This window comes from Chaetura pelagica, unplaced genomic scaffold, assembly GCF_000747805.2.
Source record: "Chaetura pelagica isolate M959 unplaced genomic scaffold, ChaPel_1.0 scaffold37, whole genome shotgun sequence".
NCBI classification, from domain to species: Eukaryota; Metazoa; Chordata; class Aves; order Apodiformes; family Apodidae; genus Chaetura; species Chaetura pelagica.
In genome coordinates this window covers 4,310,862-4,327,544 of record NW_009954567.1, presented here as the reverse complement: position 1 = coordinate 4,327,544, position 16,683 = coordinate 4,310,862, and the positions used below count along the sequence as shown (strand labels likewise).

At 37.8% G+C, this 16,683-nt stretch overlaps 1 protein-coding gene across 1 annotated transcript in view; it reads right to left on the bottom strand.

Annotated features, from left to right (window-relative positions):
- Positions 1–2,615: 2,615 nt before the first annotated feature.
- CWC27 (CWC27 spliceosome-associated protein homolog (S. cerevisiae)) overlaps positions 2,616–16,683 on the bottom strand; it is a 111,904-nt gene continuing 97,836 nt past the window's right edge. Inside the window, exon 15 of the mRNA XM_010005410.1 lies at positions 2,616–2,778. Coding sequence (XP_010003712.1) covers positions 2,616–2,778 — 163 coding nt within the window. The remainder of the gene's footprint in view (positions 2,779–16,683) is intronic.

The window sequence follows — 16,683 nt, the reverse complement described above, 5'->3', positions numbered from 1 at the left end:
TTGATGTTCCCTCACAGTGAGTTCTGAATGCACAAGTCTTCATGCCAAGCCCTTGTGGCACAGGACTGATTATAGACAAGAGTAATCCAAATATCTTCACAAAGCACCCAGGGTCTGGGACTTCCCGCTGTTCCCATAAAGATAAGTGGATTTTCCATTCACAAACACAGTAAAATTGAAGGATTTTAACCAAAATACTCTTATCTTTATGTATGGGTTTGGTACACAGCAAAATGCAAACTGCCAAGGAAGTTGGTACCAACTCTAATTTCTAAAAATCCCTGAAACCAACCTCTACTTCACTTTACAAATTTATTTTCTTTTTTGCATCCAGACACCCAGCCTTAGTGGAAAGCAAGTACCAGCTTGCTACTGGGAACCTGGGCTTAATACAGTCAATGTCCACTACACCTGGAGTGATATTCATCAGTCATAGGAAAGAAAGCTGCTTGGGGTAAGCATCCCTCCACTGGGGCCAGTTCTGCTCTCCCAGCACAAACCAGTAACGGGCCACCTGGCATTAGCTTGAAGAAGCAATACATCTGGCTTCAAATATAGCATCAATTACATAAGATACATTATCTCTGGAAAAATGTTTACTGATTTTCAATACACATTTCACTTATCAAGAAAATGTCAGCGTACTTTCTTGTTCTTGTGATGTTACCAGCCCTGCCTATGAAAGGTTCGGCCTTCCAGACGTCTTCCTACTGAACAGAATCCTAAACCCTGAGCTAAGTTTTTCTCCCTGTGCTTGTATAGTGCTTAAAAATAGGAATAATCTAACACAGCATACCCAGAGCTGCCGCAGGCAAACAGGAACAAGAGTAATCTAAACGGGTTGCTAGTCAACTTGCCCATTCATTGACTCACGGATTCTACTTTAGTTTACAGGAAAAATATGTCTTTAGAACATTTTTCTATTACAAGTGCAATAGCTGTCTCCTGGAATGGATGCTTGAGTTTCTTTCTAGATCTAGCCCTTTAATTTCCCTATACTGACCACCTCTGCCAGCATGGACACACACACTCTCCCGTTCTCCCTCCCATCCCCATCAGAATGGGTGTTTTATAAGCTCATTTCCTGTAATGACTGTTTTAAAATTATCTCCACAAAGCAATGAATAGAGAAAATAGCATGTGAAATTAGATGTCCTCCATTTTACCAATAGTGGCCAGACAGAAAATGACTTAACGATTAAAAAACTTTGACTCACTAGTCTGTGAATGGCTGTGTTTAGGAATCTAACCCCTCTTAACTTCTTTACACCATGGAACAGTATAACTCACTCAGCCTAAGAGGAGGATAATGACAGCTTTATACAGGATCTCACATCACACCTTCAAGTTTTCTTCTTATCTCAAAGCTTGCACTGTGCATTAAAGCAATAGTCTGTATTAATCTAACCTCTGACATTTGGGCCATATTAACCCACCAATGCCGGTTTATGTATCTCACACCTCAGACCCTATCAAGAAATTTGGCAGTGGCAGCTTGATAAGAACACCATACCTTAACTAACTTGTTCTAAAAACAACATCAGCAAAATACTCCTCTGGTTGCACTTTTTAATGACCTTGCTCACTTATGCTTACTCTTCTTCAGCTATTGCCCACATGGGCAGTCCACGCTTCTGCAGCATCAGAAATGCTGTAAGGAAGGAGCACTGAAAACTTCCATTTTTCTGTAAAACTACCTGCACCCAAGGTGGAAAAATCTGTGGAAAGTATAAACTGGAAACTTGAGCTGTTCATTTTTAGATAGAAAAAAAATGGTTTAAAATAGCTTTTTCTGATGAGACTGATTTTATTTTTTTACATTTCTGCACTGGACTAATTAACAAACTCATCCTGATTACCACTCCTTTACAGTGAAAACTGTACCAGAGGGATGTTTCTACTATTGAAACTGTTAAAGCAACCACTACAGTACAATTAGATTCTCTTTTTGTTCATGTGGTGCAGAAAGTGAAATAACACTCCCCAAATTGTTTACTATCCCAGCTTTCCAAGCTGAGATCTGTATTGGAATATGTATTTCAAAAGGAGAAAATAACCACATTCTCAAATAAACTTTGTTTCAAGAAAACTGGAACCATTCTAAGGAGTTCTGCTAGTGCATCACCTTAATTCTGCAACAGAGTGGTTCAGGCACACAGTGTTTACTCCTATAATGTTTATATGCCTTTCCAACAACAGTAAAAATAATTAAAAATATACTTTCAGAAAACCTTAAAAGCTGCAAATGGGGTTTCGATCTTCTAATTTCACCCATATTTACACAAATTCTCATTCGATATGTTGAAAACTTTGACTACCATGTTCACTGAATGATGATGACCTGCCATTAAAGTACAGACAAAAGTCATCAGATGTTTTATTAAAAACACAATTCTAAAAACGTTTTGAGAGCTTGGATAATGAATGCACTGAGAGCACTTGACAGTACAACTTAAGAAACAAATGATAGCTCTGCTTCAAAACTCACAACAGGTTCTTGTGAGATGCCTTTTCACACTTGCCCCGTGATATTTTTAGGAACTACAGCTTACAAAAGAGCCAGTGCTTTACTGCAGTCACTTTTCAAGGCAGCTCTGGGTAGCTTTACATTATTTTTATCTCCTTTCCTTTTTTTCTCTCATTATCTTCTTGCTTTCTTCTCTTCTCCTCTTAGTTACAGGATTCCGTGGATCATAGATCTCAAAAGTGTCTTCATCCTGCATGCTTGCATCTTTCACCTTTCTGCTTCTATCTTCAAACTGAAGTACATGTGACATCCTACAAAAATAAAACATAGTTCAAACTCAGTAAAAGAACAGCTATGATTTGCAATTACGACATACATGGCAAGATTTTAGCGTCATAATTTATTTTTGTGGATAGCAAAAGAGATGCAAGTTTGTTGGGCTTTTTCTGTTGTTTTTTTTTTTTTTTTCTTTCTTAGTAGACTCTTAATTTTATAGGGTAGCCATTTTGGTGAAGCCCAATTTTTAAAAACACAGCTGGAGTTTGCTCTGCTGGATTTCATTTCACACGTTGAACTCTCTTGTCTTGTCTTTTATATATATATCTTCCCAAATGTGCTGAATAATTTTCCCAGGAACAGGGAGTTCTTAAGTTTTCCTATTAGCCACTTTGGACTTCCTTTCACCATTGGAGTTTTACAAAAGAGGGGATGAGCTTGCATGGGAAGTGCTTGAAGTAGATATACAGAAGACCAAAAAGAGAATGCTTCATCTCTTCTTGCTCCACCTTAACTTTGTTCAGACTGTGCTTATATTTTCTTTGAATACAAGGCTAAACTAATGCTTTGCTGAATTAAATGTTTTTATTACTGTTCATTAGAAACTTTCTGCCCATTAAATATTTCCCTATTTTAGCAAATGACTATTACAAGCTTGAGAAGAGGATCCATCTGAACCTCATGAGGTTCAATAAGGCCAAGTGCAAGATCCTGCACTTGCATTGGGGCAACTCCAGTATCAATACAGGTTGAGGGATGAAAGGATTGAGAGGATCCCTGAGAAGAAGGACTTGGGGGTACTGGTAGATGAAAACCTGGACTAGAGACAGCGATGTGTCCTCAAAGCCCAGAAGGCCAATCACATACGGGGCTGCTTCAAAAGAAGTGTGGCAAGCATGTCAAGGGAGGTGATTCTGTCCCTTTACTCCACTCTAGTGAGACCTCACCTCGAGTACTGTGTCCAGCTCTGGAGTCCTCAGCACAGAAAAGACATGCAGCTGTTGGAGGGGGTCCAGAGAGGGGCCATAAAGATGATCAGAGGAGCACCTCTGCAATGAAGACAGTCTTAAGACAGTTGGGTTTTTTCAGCCTGGAGAAGAGAAGGCTCCAGGGAGACCTTATTGCAGCCTTTCAGTACCTGAAGGGGCTTTTTAGAAAGCTGAAGAAAGACTGATGAAACACTGGAACAGGTTTCCCAGAGAAGTGGTAGCAGCCTCATCCCTGGAAACATTCAAGGTCAGGTTGGATGGGGCTCTGAGCAACCTGATCTAGTTGAAGATGTCCCTGCTCACAGCAGGGCAGCTGGACTAGACAACCTTTAAATATGCCTTCCAACTGAAACCATTCTATGATTCTATGATAACCTAGAGTCAGAAGTAATTTGTTAGCCATAGTCAGTGTCAAGAAAGTCTGAAACTTATCAATTATGGCCTTTTTAGCAGATGTCACTGAGGTGGGAATTGATACAGAAGCTCTCAGAAAATGATGAGTTCTAGCTTGGACAAACAAAATCTTAAACAAAGAGTTAAATTATTTACTCTAGTTAAAGAAAAAGAGAGGTGATTCAAACTTGAGCACAGCAAGGAGGAAGAACTTCTTTACTGTGAGGGCTACAGAGCATTGCAACAGGCTTCTCAGAGAGGTTGTGGAGTCTCCTTCTCTGGATACAAGACCTGTCTGCCTGAGTGGTCTGCCATAGTTGGCTTTTCGGTCTTGCTCTGGCAGGGAGGGTTGGACTCTATGATCTTTGGAGGCCCCTTCCAACCCCTAATATTCTCTGATTCTGTGAGAGGAAAACAGAAGTAAACCAAACTAAAGACACAAGTTGACTGATTGTAAACCTATTGATCTTTACTGACAAGCTAGCAAGATTTGAATATACATTAATTGCAAAGCTGCTACTTATGAACCAGGAGAACAAGTATAACATTCCTATGTTAAATTTAAAACAAAATAAAAAACAAACCACAAAATGGAATAAGAAGATTTTTCAGTGTAAACAAACGTGCCCACTCAAGAACCCCACTTACGCTTGGATTCTGTATTAATCAATTACAAAAACATCTTTAATGGGACAACTTAATAAGAACTATACTGAACTGAATCTAAGCAAACCAATCTTTCTAGCACTAGATGTCTTTGTCTATAGTCTTTGTCATAGAATCATAGAATCCTAGGGGTTGGAAGGGACCTCGAAAGATTACCATAGAATATCCAGGAAAAAAACACGTCAGTATTAGAATGAGAGTTTTGTGATCAATGGAACACTGCTTTATTAGTCTCTTTCAACATGTAAGAGCTCTAGTTTTTCAAAGAGCTCTAGTGCAAATCTCCATACATAAAGAAAGGAAGGAAGGGAGAACCAGCTGTAGATTACAATATACTACTAAAGAAACCAGGGAAAAATTCAAAGTTATAAACTACACAGGAACTGTCTGAATGTTTTAGAGAAACGTCAAAACAAAAAATTGAAACTTTTCATCACAACTGGTCCTTGACCAGTCTCATAAACCTCTTATTGTATAGTATGGTCAGCATCTCTGCATATTACCCTATCCTCTGGACATGTCTGAGACTTGTTTTCAGTGCATAAAAATTTAGTAGTTTATAACCACACACACACTACTAACACCAAAACTTAGGTTTTCTAGTCACATTGACAATTCACAGTAACATAAGGTACCATCTGAATGACTCACAATTGCGTATTTGTAGTTTAATTATAAAAACATTGTCTCTCAGTGGAAGGACTGAAGTAATTTATTTTAGTTAACATGCTTTCTGCATTTGTCATATTCTCCTCAACTTACGAAGATGAGCATTTGAGTGTTTTTTTTTTTTTTTTTTAAGATCACATACCAAATCACACTATCCTAGTCTGAATTAAAATACAGGCAAAATACAGAGTCATTCCATGGTGAGTGGTTTTAGAATGTATTATATGATTGTATGTGAAGTGTTCTCATGCTCAGCCACTTAATCAACTTGGATTTTCAAAGAATGCCACAGCATCCTTGCCGGATACAACTGATAGGAATTAAAAATAAATACATGTCTAGTCCCTGGGTCAGACTGTACTGCATCCCAGGTAGTTTGCAGATTAGATGCAGCACATTCAGACTAAACAATGTTTACTTGACTGTGAGAGCTGAAAGAAGTCATAGTCTCTGAATCCTATTCATAACTTTCCACTGAGGTGTTCCCAGCTGTGATTAAAAATAAGCCAAGATTAAGAAAATTTTGATATTCCCAGAATCAGTTTCAGATGCAGTATCTCACAGGTAAAGCAAAATAAACACAGACTGTGGTGGAAACTAAAAAAAAAAATAAATAAAAAAATGTACTGATGTGAACTTAAGCTTATTTTTTGCAAGTCACGAATCTTCACAGGTAGACCTGTTTTGCATCTATGTAACTGATAAATCATACGTAATACTATTTTCCCAAAACAATTCAAATTGCATTATTTTTAAGGAACATTGGAAGTATTTATTAATTACTTCAATGTAATTTATTTTAATTTACAAGTAGTCTAACTCAAGCTCCTTCAAAAACAGTTTGCACTTGCGTAATTTTCCAAGTGTAGAGCTAGGGCTTCAATTCCAAAATTACAGGTTGCATGAGACTTTTCCTTGTTTGGTTTATAGTCCTCTTCATGGACTGCATGCTCCTCAGCTCAATGGGGAGCTGGCTGGTCACATGTTGCAGTCACAGTGCATAAAGCTCTTACTTCAACTCTTCATCTGTGGTCTTTGAGAACCTACTAACTTATCACCATGTCTTGACAGTCCATTTTAAATAAGTGAGACACAGAAGTTTTAAATATACTTTTTCTTCAAAATTTAAAGGACAAAACCGTCAGTTCTCCTGTGTGAACTTAAAAAAAAAAAAAGTTTTGCAGCTTAGTTGTTTTTTTTTTCTCAAAACTGCTTTCTAAAATATAGCTTGCCAAAACCTGATGATTCTGGGTTTAAACTAAGTGTGCAAACTGTTGACTCTCTTTAGCAGAAAATTATTTGCTTAACCTCTTTTCTTAAGGTAAGTGACTCAAATCAGAACCCAGTATCTTACCAAGGACCTGTTGCTGGAAAGGGTAGAATTTCTACCCCAGCCAGATAACAGCATTCCATAGCTTAACCATTTTCTTCTGCCGTGTTAATGGTGGAGCAGTTGTTCCACTGAGCTGCACTTCTTTCCTTTAGTGTTACTTAAGGACATTCAGTACTTGACCCTTTTCTGTATTAAAAAAATGAAACACCTGGAAACATTAGACTGATATATCTGCATTTAAGATAGTTTCAGAGACAGCACAGGACTTCAAAGGTATGTGGATACATGCCCAGCCCAGTGCTACTCATAACAACTTCTTCACAGTTACTAGCGGAGTAGCTCCTAAATGCCCTTAAGCTGTGGTAACTAATACAATACCTTGGTGATTAGTTTAATTACTTTCAAGGAGATAACAAGTGGGAGAATGTTGACTGCAACTGAAGTTAAAAAAGAACTTCAGCACACCTGCAATCCATCAAGAACTATTAGAATACAATTAGGTTCTGTGTCCAATAGTCTAGTGTAGGCAACACCATATTTGCCAGCTGCGCAATAAAAAAGCACCCCACTTGCTCTCCAGTGCCCTCCAGGCGCTCTTGACCATTTTGTTCAGATGGTAGACCATGTTCTTCGAACTACTCCAGTGAGATGGTACTTGTAAGAAAATATATGATAAAGAGTAATCTCTCTGATTTTGAGATGTGTGAGCCATGCCCTGGATCTGAACCATATGCCAGTTACTGACAGGTGGTAGTCATCTTAATTGCAGCATAAACAGAAGTCTGGTATTACAGGAGCTCTGGCCCTTCCATACTGCCCTTTGGGAGAAACCAAAATGTCAGTCAGTGAACTGAATCATTCTGAAGGTCAACAACACTAAGAAAGCACTACGCTTTTGTGCTGATGAAGAAGGTCAGATCTCCGGGTACAAACACACTGTACACATCACTGATTATATTAACTGAATCAAAGTGCAAAGCTGCACTGCTTAATTCCACACTTGCTTATCAAACTGGTACAGCCAGCTCAACTGCTTCCTATTCAATCTTCCTTGCACAAATGACTCTACAAAGCATGCTCTCTGGTGTCAGTGGAAATCCTGGGACAATACCTTGCATTAATGTATGTCAGCATTTTAAACAGCTGAGCTTTGCAGTAAATTATCGACAGATATGGACAAAAGTTATGTTCTGCAGACTTTGTTGTGAGAGTAGCAGCTTTTGGCAGACCAGAAGTAACTTCCTCAAGCAGTTTCAACCAGGATTCATTTAGAGGTGCTTGAATGGCAGCATGGCAGCTGGTGCTATATCCTTTTATTCTGCTGTCAGTAGGCAGCAAGAAAAAGCTTTTCACTTTACAGATGCAGAACTGTATGTTACTAGAAATGCACTACTTAACAGACAGTACCCCTAAATTGGTTCTCAGATCATTGGCAAAAATTATGTAATTCTTATAAATGTAGACTAAATTAATTAAGCAAAAAATTACACTGCTACGAAATACACAATCAGAATTTTTCACATTATTGCTAAATCTTCAAATATTGTAAATGTCTGTGTTAAACTATAAGAATTAACATAAGTAACATTGTAACACTTTCCTCCCATCATCCTCATGATACATAGGCAGTGGACAGAAATACAGCTCATGTGAACAGACAAGAAAACAGATGAGTGAATCCACAGATGAAAGCAAATGAGATCTCTCTACCAAGAAAAAAATAAATTAAAATTGGCTGTCCTGGAAGAATAAACTCACTGGCACTCCTTCCACTTCCAGCAGAGTAGCAAGTGACACAGAAAGAGGAGAGACAGTTGAAGAACACTGAGACACAGTTGCAAGACCAAGAAGAAAAATAATTGAGGAAGTTAAAGAGTTAAAAAGGATAGGAATGAGAAATAAAAACAGAGAAAGAGACTGACGAAAATGTAAACAAAATTAATGAAAATGTCAAATGACAATTCAAAACAAGCAAAAAAAAATTAGGGTAAGAGAACAAGAGTACAAATGAGACAAAAAAAGAATGTCAAAACCATAAACAAAGGCCATTTTAAAGGAGGAATTATGTTAGTAACATCTAATCTTGTTTCTACCTTTTCCAGAAGTGAGATGCTACAAGCAAAACAAGCCTCTTAGCTCAGGCTGATGTCACCATTCCTTACATAAGACTGCCTAAGAGCTTTACAAATAATTTTGTAAACACAATGCAGCAGGAGAGAGGAAATATGTTTACATCTCTAATGAAAACCTTCAACCACCACTAAGTGCTCCCAGCTCTTGCAGGCACGTTCCCTGGTTTCTGTCTGCCCTATCTCACCACCCAGATTTGTTTTTCTTTTTGTGTAAGAGATAACACATCCTCCTTCCTTTCACACAAAGGAGTCCTGTAATCCAAGTTTCTCTTACATACCATGAAAAGAAAAAATATTTTTTCACAAGCAGTTGAAGTAGGTTCTGATTCTTATATCAATGAGGGTTCACTGTCTTAAACCTGGATTAATCTCCTTAATTCTCACTGTTTCACACAGCCACTGCTGTCACAACAGGACGTGTGCAAGAAACAAGCTTCCTTGAGTATGTTTTGTCTCATGACCCCACAGTACTGGAGCTGTGCTAAACTACCTATGAAAGTCTGTACTCTTCTGAAGCACTTGGTACTTGAAGTTTCTATGGGTTAACCCACTGTTCCTGATTAAGCCTAGCTTGCCAAACCAGATTTGATTTTACTTTATCAAAGTTTATAATGCCTCCTAGTAACAATCTGTGGTCACAGGTTTCTGCTGTGATGTTACTGCTAAGAGTTCTTACTCTTTCTTGTTTCACGGCTTGTTTCCACCATTTCACGTTCCTTTGTTCCTCTTTGACCATGTCCTTTCCCAATGATCAGACCCTTTGTCCCACCATTATTGACTTGCTATTTGAAAACAGAAATAAGATGGGCTACTCAGGTTTAGCCAAATTCAAATAATGACTTATTCCATAGAAGGTTCTAATATAAAAGAATGCTTAGAAGAATATTGTAAAAATTGCTATAAATACAGATTTTTGCCATACTGTACTCAACTTCACAGATTAAGTACTTAATTCTACACCAAAATAATATAGTTTCATTCCATATTAGTAAATATGGTACAGAGCACAGACTTTTGGCTGAAATTTAAAATGGCACTCTTGCTATAAACACCCTCACGTTCAAGCATTGTCCTGAGGTTAATTTCATTTCTGCAAGACTTTAAAGTGGTATTTTCTAGTTTTGAATTGAATGGATTACTATTAGCCTACAATATTTCAGCATTTAGATGTTAACAGTGGAGCTAACAAACTATAACTGCTCTTGTATAGAGCAAAAAATCACCCCAATTGTAAGCAAGTAAAACTGATAAAAATATGCTTTTAAAAATGTTATATAAATTCAGACTGTACACTTCTTTTAACTTTGACTAGCCCTTTGAAATTGTATTACAAGTACTGGAAGATGAATAAATTGGTTTAATCCCTTCAGAATAAACAGCAAGTGTAGGTCCTCAATAGGCCAAATAATTAATTGTTTGTATTTTCTCTTGGTGTAGGCCTGCAGCACAAAACGATCAGAACAGAAATTCTGCAGATATTTCTAACATAATATTTTTTCAAGACACAATTTGAATGCTATATGCTCAATTTTACTCAAAAATATTCATTGCAAAAGCAGTAAGAAACTAATACTTCCACTAAACTATGGGATTATTGTGGTTAAAAACCTCAAAAAGATGCTAGTTTTTGCATAGCTAAGAACGAAGTATTCTTGGTTTAGACCAATGTAATATCCTTCGATTGTTCAAGATTATACTAAGCGTTTTCTTTTCCTCTTGACAGAAGATTACTTGTAGGCAACCTTCTTAGAGAAAGGGAAAATCAACATAACTACAAGATAGCTCATGCAGTTCAAAAGATAATTGAAGCAACAGGGGAAAACGTCATTAGTTCTCATAGTATCAGAATTAGAAGTACGTAAGACTACGGTAACTTATGATTTTAAGAAATATTTTTTTTCTATTAAAAAGTTCAGCTATCCTATTTTTATACTGCGTCTGCTTAATAACAACTCACATATAGCATGTTTACACTATATCCTTGTGCCCTTCAGAAAAATGTTAAGTGGTTTGATGAAGGAAGCTGGGTGCTTTAAATAGACAACTGCTGCTGGCAGAGTAGATTGGTATAGAAGACTATATTGCAAATTCCAGATGTTGTTCCAGATAGTGTACCAGTGCATAAAAACTTTACACAGCATTTACTATAAGGCCATGGGAACTGCCATACTGGAATAGACCAATGATCCATCCAGGCTAGCATCCTGTCTCTGGCAACAGCTTGTACAGTATCTGATACTCTAAAAGTCAGCAAATCACCTTCCCATGTTAACAGTCAGGCAGTATTTTATCAACAGAGCACAGAGTTGAAGTGAGGGGAAGGAGACGAGAGCATTTCTGGTGCAAAACCACTCAGATTTTCCTAACATTCAGCATGCTCTGGGCATCTTCCTTTCTCCTTTGTCCACCCTCCCCTGTTACGAGTATGTCCAAATCCTTACTGTTTAAACATGAGATGAAGCAGGATGCTTGAAAAGGTGTGTAAATATGCAGGAAGCTTAAACTAGGCTATTAGAGATTTAGAAGATTATTTCTTCATTCTGCACTAGGTTTACTAGCAATAAATAAAATGTAAGATTTCCAGACAATAAATGTAGTACTAGATACTCCTAGAGTAAAGAATGGATTATCTCTGAAGTAAAGTCAAACAGTAGTTGATTCCAAGCCCAGATGCCTAGTCCAAATAAACAGACATGGAGGGATTAACAAAGAAGAAACAAACAAAAAACCCACCCCAAATGCTCTGAGTTTCTGGGCATGCTGAACAGTTAGTAGCAATAAATATACAACCTAAGCAGAAGAGCAATTAATTAATACAAAATTACAGACTGGAGCAGTGGGCTAGCAGCAGGCATTTACATGTCAAGGACCGCCCACATTCTAGCAGTAGAGGGGTAAAGGTGGACAGAAAATTGGAGGGAAAAAAAAGGTTTTTTTTGTTTTAAATGCTAGCAGCAATATTAAACCCAAACAAACACTTATTTTTTGCCAAACAGAAAAGAAACCCCACAATCCAATGTGTTTCTAATATAGACCTCTGGCATTCATTTATCCTCTATAACAATCAAGTAAGTATTTTGTCAAGCTTTTTAAAAATGTAGTTGAGTAAATCAATGGTCTTAGCAGGAGAGACCTAATACAGAGCCAGTTTTTCCAGACTAGTGGAGGAACGTTGGCTCAAGTCTGGATGGGAGGAGGGGAGCAATGGTTTTAATGGCTTTAATCCATCTTTGTGCCTCATTGGCATAAATTACAGCAGCACTATTTCTTTCATTCCCCAAGCTAACATCGGCATGTGAAAAAGACTGCTGGTTAGTTTTCAGGAGCTTACTGTGTTTGTCACAGTTAAGCTTCTGCAACTGACTCTGCAGAGAGTGGTACTGATGTTGAGGAAGCCATATTTCATAATCATCAGTTTGAGGTATTATAGCAAAGAAAGAGACTGCATTTTACAAAAGGTGTATAAAGGTAGGTTTATGAAAGAAATATAACCAATATTTTTAGGTGTGTAGCCAGAAGAATTTCACTATGCAAAATTCAATAGTAGATGCTGTATTAAATAGGAAATCCTGGAAATAAAATGTGGAAGACATTATCAAATTTATGTGAAGTAGATAATAACAGTGTGCACTGTGATTTAGTTCTTAATATAAATGAAATACTGAAATATAAAAACAGGCTGGCTAATTTCAACATTTACCTGATTCTGAAATTGCTTTTTTGATGAAAAAAAACCCAATCCCAAACCAATTCTAGCCTATTCTCTACAATACACATTGAAAAGGTGGTGCCTTTATGCTTTTTTAAAACTCTCTCTCAGCCACAAATCCCTTTAATGGTGGAATACAAAATACATGAAACAGTGTGTGCTCCTACTCCTAACTTAACCTGATTTCTCACTGAAACCAATGCTAAATATTCTGAGAGAAGTTTACCTTGTATCACCAACAAAAACCTGTGTTTAAGGAAGATAAAAAAAATAACTATTGATGCTGGATAGAAAATGCCTTAACTGAATATACAAGTTTATGTTTTGTTTGTTCTAGAGTAAGTATACCTACCTCTACAAACTGGGTAAAAAATCATACATTCAAATTATAATGAATGTCCTGGCAGAAAGAATTATCACCCAATATCGTCAAATATTAACAGGCCTCAGTGGTAGTTTTGCAAAATTCAGAATTGAGGACAGATTACAGAATTTGAAATATATAAAACAGGTTGCACTTTATATGGTTAGCATTGAATTCCATGAGTTTTTTGTCCACAGAAGCAAAAAAATAGTAAAAACAGACCCATTCAGTTATTTATTTATTTTTTATCATCAGGTGATCAGATGTATGCAAAGCATCACTGTGCAAATCAAAAGAGTACTTTGTGATGACAAAGAAGAAATCTTTAAAAGCTTTTCAAGAGCCACACACTATTTAAGTGAACACTGCCATTAAATTCCCAAATGACTTGTTTTTAATCTTTGCTATGAGTTTTGCCACAAATAACTAACATGAAAACAGTCACATCAGTATTGGTAATTACACAACACACAAACACACAGAAACCCATGAAGCAAGATCTGAAATGCTTTTTTGTTTGAGATGGAAGATCTTTACTCTCTGCAAGTTGAATGGTATTTTCAGGCATTGATGTACTTTGATTTAAAAAAAAGTCTATTTTTCCTGTATCTCACATTAACCCACATTTAGAGTAGCTCAGACTCAAAAAAGGTAACCAACCATAAGAATTTGAATCTCAAGAAGCATGTGAAAAAAACTCACCTCATTCTAAATTCCAATTTTATTAATTCTTTTTCATCTCACAGTCTATCTGAAAGCTGAATGGATTTGTTATTTCGTGTCAAATGAAAGAGCAAGTTTAACACTCTAGACATCCTCCCAAAAATACTTAAGTGACAGCCTTATTTTCATTTTATCGCTTACTTTCAGCTATGACAGCATTCCATGGGGAAGGAAAAAGATGATCCCTTCTCCAGATTAAGAAGATTTGTAGTTCACACCTAATACAGAATCACAGCCTCATTCTGGTTGGAGAAGACTTTTAAGATCATCAAGTCCAACCATTAACCTAACTTCTAATATCCAACCTAAGCCTCTACTGGCACAATTTGAAGTCCATTTCCTCTAGTCCTGTTGCTTGTTACTTGGCAGAAGAGACCAACCCTCACCTCACTACAGCCTGCTTTCAGGTTGTCATAGAGAATCATAGAATCCTAGGGGTTGGAAGGGACCTCGAAAGATCACCTAGTCCAATCCCCCCTGCCAGAGCAGGGTCACCTAGAGTACATCACACAGGAACATGTCCAGGTGGGTTTTCAATGTCTCCAGTGAAGGAGACTTCACAACCTCTCTGGGCAGCCTGTTCCAGGGCTCTATCACTCTCACAGTAAAAAAATTTTTTTTGATATTCACCTTGAACCTCCTATGCTCCAATTTGCACCCATTACCCCTTGTCCTGTCACTGGTCATCACTGAGAAAAGCCCAACTCCATCTTCCTGACACTCACCCCTTACACATTTGTAAACATTGATGAGGTCACCCCTCAGTTTCCTCTTCTCCAAGCTAAAGAGACCCAGCTCCCTCAGCCTTTCCTCATCAGGGAGATGTTCCACTCCCTTCATCATCTTTGTAGCTCTGCACTGGACTCTTTCAAGCAGTTCCCTGTCCTTCTTGAACTGAGGGGCCCAGAACTGGACACAATACTCCAGATGTGGCCTCACCAATGCAGAATAGAGGGAGAGAACCTCTCTTGACCTACTAACCACACCCTTTCTAATACACCCCAGGATGCCATTGGCCTTCCTAGCCACAAGGGCACAAGAAAGATCAGGTCTCTCCTCAGCCTCAACAAGCCCTGTTCTCTCAGCTGTTCCTCATAATATTTGTTCTCCAGACCCTTCACCAGCTTTGTTGCCCTTCTCTGAACTTGCTCCAGCACTTCAATGTCTTTCTTGTAGTGAGTGGCCCAGAACCGCACACAGCATTCAAGGTGAGGTCTCATCAGTGCCCAGTACATGGGGATGATCACTTCCCTAGTCCTGCTGGCCATGCTATTTCTGATAGAAGCCAGGATGTTCTTGGCCTTCTTGGCTACCTGGGCACACTGCTGGTTCATGTTCTGCTGGCTGTCCACCAGCACTCCCAGGTCCTTTTCTTCTGGGCAGCTTTTCAGCCACTCTTCCCCCAGCCTGTAGCACTGCGGGCTTACATTTCACCCAGTGGTTTGGTCATAAAGCAGTAGCATCACATACTCCTAAATAAACCATATTGGCTCTAGAGTGCATAACTGAGAGCAGATGGAGGCCAGTGATGACATCTGAATCCAGAAGATGAAATCTTAATCTTCTAGCCACGTGCAGAATGAAGGAAAAACTACTGGGATACACTGTAAAACAAAGTAAAAAATCAACTGGAGGTCTACTTGATGCCCTGAATTGTGAATTGATGAGATAAATAATAGCCCAAACCGCTCTACTGAGGATGATACAAACTTTGCTGCTTCCCTAGAGGCAACAACATGCACTTCACATATTTTTCAACTGGAAAGGAACAGCTCTCATATGTTATTATTCCAGTTTCTACACTGAATATTGAAAGTCCACAGGTTGAATTTGGTATCTTCAATCAAATCCAAACTAAAGAAGTAACAATATTTTATTAAGACTCAAGATTACCACCATGGAACAAGCTTTCAAGCAAGAAGAGAATATTGCCTCAATGCAATGTTCATATACCAATACCTTCTATTGCTCTTCTAGTACTTGTTGCTGGTTAGCTGTTACATACTTCAACTAAGAACTCAGTTTGTTTAGAAGTCAACAAATGGGCATATCTTTTCAATCAAAAACACCATAATTTGCTAGCTTGTGTGTCTTCCAAGTTTTACAAGGTTCTGTAAACTTGACTGGTTAAGTGTGCAAAGTATTTGATTTTCTTACCGGTATTGAGTGCTGCTCATTTGCATTTAGAATTACCTGATTATGACAATTAAGCTTTAAATTTAAGAACAGAGTTGGTTTGTAAACCTTTTTGTGCATTTTATCTGTGAGAATGCACAAACAATGGGGATTCTTCATAGAAACACGATAAATTGACTTAGCAAACTGATGAGCTTTAAAGAAGGAAAATGGTGGTTTCTTTCCTGCAGAAAATTCCATAAACTCAATGGTCAGGACTGTAAAATTTCTCGGAAGAACAGAAACACTTCAGTACGTCAAGAAATCTAGCAGTTTCAGGAAGCCTCTGCTTGTTTTCAAAGATCATTCAGAGAAGAGCAGATGATAGTCTAGAATTTTGGTTAAAGATATGACAGGTGGATTTTCCTAGAAAAGAAACTTTTCCTTCCACGAAGACCAGTACTGCATCTGAAAAAGTGTAGATTCGTATTTTTTACATTTCATAAGGATGTAAGGCTGGTAAAAATTCACCTGGAGAGCCCTATTTTTAGGCGTAGGTAGCTACAGTTTCATGGCAAAGTAAAAAAAAATGAATGTGGGAGTGTTGGTTAGTTCACTTCCACTTATGACTTTACCGGAGAAAAAGAGAAATTACAGAATGGATGTATAATATTGAGTTTTGTGAAGCAACATTTTGAAAGTTTATTGGATTGTTTAGAATTTATATGATTTTGACAAAGAGGAGTAGAATTGGATACAATTCAGAAAGTGCAATGGCTGAATTTCAGTAAGAGCAATCAACAGAACAGGTACAGAACAGAGGAAGGTGAGGCAACCATTCAGCAGG